General features: G+C 36.6%; 1 protein-coding gene across 1 annotated transcript; it reads left to right on the forward strand.

Moving 5' to 3' along the window:
• Positions 1-230: 230 nt before the first annotated feature.
• LOC130072254 (plexin-C1-like) lies at positions 231-8,309 on the forward strand. Its single transcript, XM_056237275.1, has 15 exons — positions 231-1,203; positions 1,380-1,505; positions 1,632-1,771; positions 1,882-1,977; positions 2,158-2,266; positions 2,363-2,522; positions 2,639-2,738; positions 2,878-2,971; positions 3,169-3,207; positions 4,277-4,410; positions 4,505-4,684; positions 7,320-7,428; positions 7,610-7,777; positions 7,857-8,018; positions 8,180-8,309. Exons 1-15 carry the CDS (start codon positions 301-303, stop codon positions 8,264-8,266), a joined length of 2,607 nt encoding a protein of 868 aa, XP_056093250.1. The 5' UTR covers positions 231-300; the 3' UTR covers positions 8,267-8,309.

Here is an 8,309-nt window from a genome sequence, read left to right on the forward strand (position 1 = left end):
AGATAAATAAGATAATAATTATTTAAAATTATAATAAATAAAGTCTGCTGCATAAAATGATTTCAAGAGAGATTAGCCTACATACGTGTTTCTTTTACTCTTATTTTATGTAGGATTATGAAGTGTCTTATCATGAAATGGTATAACTTAGACTACTAAATAAGTCAGGAAGTCATCAGGCATCTTCAGAGCCGCTGCTTTCGCTTTCACTTCCATCCACTTCAGCCGTGGACGCATCTGAGCGCAATTGATCTCTGTGACAAGATCTCGAAACTTCTGCTGATCTCTCAGATATGCAAGATGAGAGGATACTTACTTGGAATATTTGTGGTCCCACTTTTGAAACATTGCATTTGCGGTGATGTGGTGAACTTTAATGGAGACATCAAGGACTTTGTAGTTGGTAAAAGTAAGTTGTTCGTTCTTACTGACCATCGACTACATCAGATGAGACTCGATCTATCTGAGGAGAAGAGGAAGGACATCACTAATGCCACTCATCAAAATAGAGTCAACATTCTAGTGCCTTTTGACGACAACGACACCCTGATAACCTGTGGGACCTTTAGAGATGGATATTGTGAAGTTCTTGATATAAATGACATTACAACGAGTATTTACGATGAAAGTATATCGGTAGGACCGAAACAGAATGAGAAATCGGTTGCGTTCATAGCAGGTCCAAGTACCGGTAGGTTCCTTTTGGTTGGGAAAAAGGACGAACAAACAAAACCTCAAGATCCGTATCCTGTTGTTAAATTGTGGAACACTTTACAGTCTCAAAGTGGTGGGATTTTCAACAACATAGAAGAAGGTTTAAACCCCTTCATCCAGAGCACCGCTAGAGATGTGGAGTTTGTTGACGGATTCCAGAGAGTTTCATCTTTGTACTTATTTCTCAACGCAAAGACTGTCTCGGAGAGGAAAGTGCACGTCCTGTGGATGGACAGCAATAAAAGAAAAAAGACAGAGATCTTCAAATCCCTACAGTCTGCAACGATAGAGTGCTGCAATGATAAAGCTCGTCCAGTTCTCGTCGTCTCCACCGTTATTCCCTCAGGGAACGGTGTTATTTGGGCAGGTGTGTTCAGTGCGCAGGATCAGCAGGATCCGGAGAACACCGCGCTGGCTCTGTACGACATCAGTAGAGTTCAAGGCCGAGTGAAGGGTTTCTGCACTACTGGTCAAAAATGTGATTCTGAGGTTGGAAAATCAGCATTTATGTGTGTGTTTTTTATGTTTTTTTTTTACAAATGTTTAGAAGTTTTATCGATTTGAGTTATGTATAATAACTGTAAAAGAATGTATAATATGTTGCATGACAAAACTTAATTTCACTATTCACCAAAGTCATAATATTTTCGTTCTTTGTGTTGCAGAGTGGTAGTAACCTTCAGCCGCTCTCTGTGGTGTTCAAGTACAGCTCAATGTCATCAGTGGCAGCAGATAGAAGTGGATCCTGGACTGTGTTGTTCATAGGAACCAGTGATGGACAACTGATAAAGGTTCTTCACCTCTCAATAAGTTTTCATTTCTAAATTCCTGCCCTCCATTTAATCTGTTGTTTACCTCTTCATTTGAACTACTAAACAATCACAATTTATAATTTGTATTTCTGTTTGTGTTTCTAGCTGGTTTTGGATGAGAAATTCACACCAGGCTGTCCAATAGTGTTGTACAAATCTGATGATGAACGAGCAGTGCTTCCCAGAATGCACTTTGATCCAGTAGATTTGAAACATATCTACATCGCTCTGAGGAAAGAGGTGAGGTGTAGAAATGTGCAATTAACAAACAAACCATTGACACTATATCTCTACTCAACTGTTACACTGAATCATCACACTTATCTCTTTCTGCTCATGTGTTGATGTAGTTCAGAAGAGTGTCTGTGGTTCAGTGTGCTAAATATAGCTCTCTGAAAGACTGCAGAGCTGCTCTGGATCCTCTCTGTGGCTGGTGTTTAAACACACAGAGGTCAGCCTGCCTTTATCACATGTGACTTGTCACACATCACATTATCTGCTTATCATCACTTAATATGCCTAATGGTTCATTGTAGAAATGTAGTCTTTTAAATTCTTATCATCTATATGGACATGGTGAGCAGTGTGCAAACAGATCTGTACATGATATGTTGATGATGTTTTTATCTAGATGTTCTACTCAAGATGAATGCTCAAATACTTCATGGGTGTCCATCCCAAAAAACTCTCTTAAGACACAGCTGCTTTCTTTTCAAATGACAGAGAATTCTTCTAGAAAGGTAGAGGGTCGTAATCTTAAAATATTTATCATAATTTAGGGAATATATTTAAGAAATAATTTATATGACTACCAAACATTGCTCTCTCCTACACAGGTTACGCTACATCTTGGCTTGAGTCTGGAGAGCACAGGAAATCCCGCCTTCTCATGTTCCTTCACCACAGGAAGTGTGAATGTGTGTGACGGGTCTGATCTGACTGCAGTTTTCCCAAACTGCTCCTGTAGTTTTTCAGACCACATACTTTACACTGGAGGTTGGTTTTCTATTAATGAAGTTGTATGTGCGCAATTATAGAGTACATTTTTTTTGTCAGAATATGATTTTTTTTATAACCATAAACATGTTTGATAATCTATTCAGTTTCAGAAGTTTCTGCTACTGTTGCCATTGAGGATGAGAAGATCACAGAGACACTGACACTGAGGAACTGCTCCAGTATCACAGATAACACAAATGCTTCTTATACACAGTGAGAAAAATTGCATAATGCAGAAATGATATACTTTATATTATATATTATTAATACTTTAATTTACTAATACTTTAAATTATTATATTTTAATATTTTAATACTTTAAAATATATGAATCATATGTGCATGAATGCAGGTGTGTGCAGTGTGTCTCATCTGGGTGTCAGTGGTCCTCTTTCTCTCAGCGTTGTGATTGGACACATGGACCTGGACCGCAGTTACTCATACAGGTGAGACATACTGTATTCTACAATCCAGTGCTTCATTATACCTGTATGTATTGGGAAATAAGTATACGTAACCTTTATAAATATTCAAGATGATATTAATTAATTGTTAATAGCTTAAATATCATTGTGTTGACTGAAGAAAATTCAGGAAGTGAATGAACCGCTCAGTTCTCTCTCTCTCTCTTTCTACTTTTTAGGATGCGTGTAAAGATCTACTCTCTGAGATTAAATACAGAGTAAGTGTCATACTGATTATGAACCCAACTTCACAGAATAGGGATGTCGTTTTTTCAGTTTGTTCCTATTTCAAATTAATATGACTTAACTTATGAATATGACTTTACAAGTGTCTGAGTATTTTGTTTTGCTTTTACTTTTCCTTGGGAATAATTTGCCTATAATCTTCTCTTAAAGGGAAAATTTATCCAAAAATGAAAATTCTCCCTCATGTCGTTTCAAACCCGTACAACTTTCGTTAATCTTTGATACCCAAATGAAGATATTTGTAATGAAATAAGAGAGATTTCTATCCCTCCATTGACATCCTACGCAACTACTACTTTAATGCTTCAAAAAGTTCATAAAGAGTTTTTAAAACTAATCCATATGGATTGAGCGGTTTAGTCCAAATTTTCTGACAGATTTAATTTTAGGATTTCATTCACATATAAACATTGATCAGCGAACATAAACAAGATCAACTGTACATGCTTTGACGTGCGAGAGGTTTGAACAAACCTCATTGGTTCTTGCTGAAGCTCAAACATGCTGCGTAATACACAAGAATGAACCTCATTGGTTCTCACAAGTCAAGTGAGCATGCTTGAGCTTCCGTTGACCATAACTGATATGTGCGTTGATGAATGCTTATATGTGAATAAAAGCCTAAAATTAAATCTGTTCATCATATAAAGCGATCGAATCTCTACCGAAAATTTGGACCAAACCACTCAATTCGTTAGTTTTACGATCTCTTTATGAACTTTTTGAAGCGTCAAAGTGGTAGTTGCGTAGCTGTCAATGGACGGACGAAGATGAACGAATGTCTTATGGCTTTGGAATGACATGAGGGTGAGTAATTAATGACAGAATTTAAATATTTGGCCGAACTATCCCTTTAAAACAACAGTAGTTTTCATGTATCATATCAGTCGCAAACAATGTGTCAATCATCATGCTTTTTAAATAATATATAATATATTATTTATATTTACAATTATATATTATAATTTTTATTATCCAATTATATAATTTTTATTATAAAAATTATATTTCTGTACTGAGTGCAACTTTTGTGTCCTGCAGGAGCCAGAGATTCTCTCTCTAGAGCCCAACAAGATTTCTTACCATGGCAGAAACAACGTATTATTAAAAGGAAGGAACCTGGAATCTGTCACTAAAATCCATATTCAAGGGGATCTGGACTGTTTTTCTAAAGAGTGAGATTCTGTGTTTATGATTAGTTATATTTATGAAAGTGTGTAGATTGATATAAATGATACTGTATATCTGTGCATGAATGTTTCCCCTCAGATCTCCAGTGTTTGATCGCTCCAGTGACACTTTAAGGTTCCACATTCCTCCCAGTGGAACTAAAGGAACAGTGAAAGTGTGTGTTGTTACTCCTGACGACCGTTGTCATGGTAACAGTATCATCACTTACAGTTCTCAGCCCAGCTGCACAGGAATACAGCCCACAGTCTCCTGGAGGAGGTAAGACAGGGTGTCCGGGGGTCCTTAAAAAGTCTTAAATTAGATTTGAAAAATGTATGGCCTTAAAAAGTCTTATTTTTACTTATGAAAGGTCTTAAATTTTCGATGGCAATTTGAGTTAGACATATCTAAATGTTTTCCAAATTAAAACTTATCTAATTAGCGTACTTTTTTATTTATTATTCGTTCTTTGTGGATTTGCTCGTTCACGTGACATTTCGCGTCACATTCGCGCCAGCTTTACGTCTGTCTCCTGCACGCGAAACAGCAGGAGAGGAGAAGAAAGCTGGTTAATTTCAGTTCAATTGTAAGTTCATTCTTTATGTGCGTAGTGGTGTGGGATGTGTATCGTCTATTATGATATTGTAATCATTGTTTTACTTTAACGTTAACTATGTACGAGGGCGCACTGCGAGCTGACATCGCATTTGTCTCTCATGCTTGCTTTCACTGCGTGATGTGTCAGTGCAGTTATAGGTATGTTCCCTAATAGACGTATAAAGTTTTTGTATTTTATATATCATATGTTGTTATCATACAATATTACATCAGCAAGAGGGCTGTTTTCCCGTGCACAATAGCAAATATGATATTTATTTTATATAACAGTTAAATTAACATTGTTACATTTTATAAACAATATTGTCAATATTGTTTGTTTTCCCTTTATTTCGCTGACGAGAATTTCAAAATGAAACCGTAGCAAGCAGAGTCTCAATGCAAAAGACAGCGATGATTTCTTGACTGAAATCCGCGTTTTGAACGAATCATTTTAACGATTCAATAAACAAACACTTGCAGTAGGCTTTATGCACAGCTTCACTACTTCCTGAACTTCAGCCAGCCCTTTGTTTCCTGTCTGTCATTATTGGACAAACTGATTAATCCAGGTGTGCCTGATTATATTGTTACTGAGGCCAGGCACACCTGGATTAATCAGTTTGTCCAATAATGACAGACAGGAAACAAAGGGCTGGCTGAAGTTCAGGAAGTAGTGAAGCTGTGCGTAAAGCCAGTTCCATGAATGAATCAGCCGTTTGAACAAATCGGTTGAATGAATGACTCCCTGAGACAGTGACTTGCCGCCACCTACTGGCGGGTTTAGTTTCACATTAAGTACCCTGTAATTAAAATGTTACAATTAGAAATCAGTTCATATTTAAATATTGAATTAAGAATTGAAAGAATTGAATATATCATAGCTTTATTTATGCAATTGTAAATGGAGTATAAATATATTAATGCCAGTTCTGATGCTGCTTCTGTGTCTCCTCTGCACTGCAAAGATGGATTTTGATTTAATGATTTAATTTAACTGGTAACAGTGGTATTGTGTTATTATTCTAATATAATTTAATTTGAATGTAATTTGACATAAAAGGTGATGCATACCTCTAAGTAAAAAAAAATGAAAATGCCCCTGGAACTCAATTTAAGGTGGCAAATATTGCCCTTTAATAAAAAATGTTAATTTCTTTCACTGCTGTGAACTGACCACTGCATAGAATATGAAAAATATGAATATCTTCGTGAGTCAGCTGTCAACAACAGGCCTAAACCAGCCATGGTACCAGTACACAAACACAATCAGTAAAATATCATCTAATTATCATCAACAAAACTTTGAAAATATTGAGACATATTTGTCAATATTGCGCACCCCTAATGTAAGGTATTAATTTTGATTTCTTCAGGTCTTAAAAAGCCTTAAATTTGACTTTAAAAAGTGTGCAGATACCCTGTAAGAGCTTTCAGACCACTGGCAGATCAGCTTCCACATACCATCAGTGCCTTGAGATGACATCGGCACATTATAATTACTTAATCTAATGTCCTACAGCCCATTTTAGTCACGGAATTTGCAAGAATGCTGTTAATGTGGTAAAATAATATTTGCAGTGTAATGATCTGCAGAGTTAACGTTAATGTTGATGAAAAAATAAATTAAATAAAAAACCCACTCATATGCAAGACAGGTCAGGACATTTCCTACATGTTTGTCTTTGTTCTGAGAGCTGCAGTTTGTAATGGTCACTTTGTGCATTTACGGTAATTTGAGGTACAATGAGAACTGCGCATGTGCGTAGAGTGTGTGTCTGTAATAGATGCGACAAGTGAACAGGAGAAGAGATAACCACTCTACCGACTTCAGTACACTTTCTTTTATTTTCCTTTCTATTTGTGACCAGAGTTGAATGTTTATTTATGCTTTTTCTCACTCAATCCCCATGTATGAGGATGAGTGTGACGTTTAAGTCATTTTTTTAACCCTGGGCAAATACACCATCTCTAGTCTCTCGTTCCTCTTTTCCTCCGACACCACATATTGTTTTTCTCTCTGGGCAACAACATCTCAACTTTGAGTTACAAAGTTTACTGACTCATGTGTGACCAAGACTAGTCTTTAGTTTAGTAAAAGCAAACTGCTTCCTAACAGCCAGACTTTTTTCCTGTTTTTGGGAGGTTTTACTTCCATTGGTTGCTGAAACGTCTTGAATTTTGTGTGTTTGTGTATGTGAAATAAACATGCAGGAAAGTTAGTGGGAGGAATTAAAATGTTAATACTGTACTTTTACTTTAGCATTGTTTATTATGTATTATTGACTGAAATTGGTTTTAATATCTCTTCATTCAGCGGTGGAAGGAAGATTGATGTTCAGGGGAGCAATATGGACTCTGTGGAATCAGTTATTGTCCGTCCCTCTAATAAAGTGTTTCAAACACAATACAGCAAAAGCTCAGGGGTAAGACTGACACACAGAGGTCAAAGGGCGATTTAGCAAATGCTAATTTTGCAGTGAATTTTTGAGATCAGAAACTTTCAGTATGACATGTAAAAACTCTTATATGTCAAAGAAACAAGGGGATAAAATCTTCAATTAAAGTCATGTTGGAGTCATATTTTCATTGTCTCTCTTTTCTCAGGATGTGTGGTTTCATTCCCCCCGTTATGATGGCAGTGGACCGTTTAGCTTGTTAATGAAAGTTGGAAACGTCACTGTGGACTGTAAGAAATTGTCCTACGAGCCTGATCCAGAATTCACTGGATTCACCACCTTACAGGTGGCCAATGACCTACAGGTGAACATTCAGGTAAAGAATTGCTAAAAACCGAGGAAGATCTGAACTTTATAGTTAACACAAATTCATCTTGTGGATCTCTATTTCTCAGAAAAAGGCAGATGGATTGAACTTGAGGATGAGCGAGGTGAATGTGACGGGTCTACAGGGAGATCAGCAGTATCAGTGTGTTTTGGAGGTGTCTGAGTACAATGCCGTCATCTGTAAGATTAAAGGAGAATCAGGAGCCGTCACATCAGTGGACTCAATAACTGTACGTCTGTTTTTGATATTTTCAATTCTTTGGTAAATCTATAAACATGGAAGTTCATAATTTTACTTGATAATTGCTCCTAACACTGCTGAGTTAAGTTTAATGTAAATCTTACTCAACTTTATGAGATTAAAAGACATTGCTTTTCATTGTCATTTCAGATCACGATTGGGAATTATGTTCTCAGGATGGGGAATACAAAGGATTTGTTCTGCCTCAGTCCACAGAACACACCTGGCCAAGTATGAAATAGCAATGAAAACACTCACAGAAAAAGAAACGTTTATCAAA

The sequence above is a fragment of the Rhinichthys klamathensis genome, unplaced genomic scaffold (genome assembly GCF_029890125.1).
Source record: "Rhinichthys klamathensis goyatoka isolate OS25496 unplaced genomic scaffold, OSU_Roscu_1.1 h1tg000485l_1, whole genome shotgun sequence".
Taxonomy (NCBI): domain Eukaryota; kingdom Metazoa; phylum Chordata; class Actinopteri; order Cypriniformes; family Leuciscidae; genus Rhinichthys; species Rhinichthys klamathensis.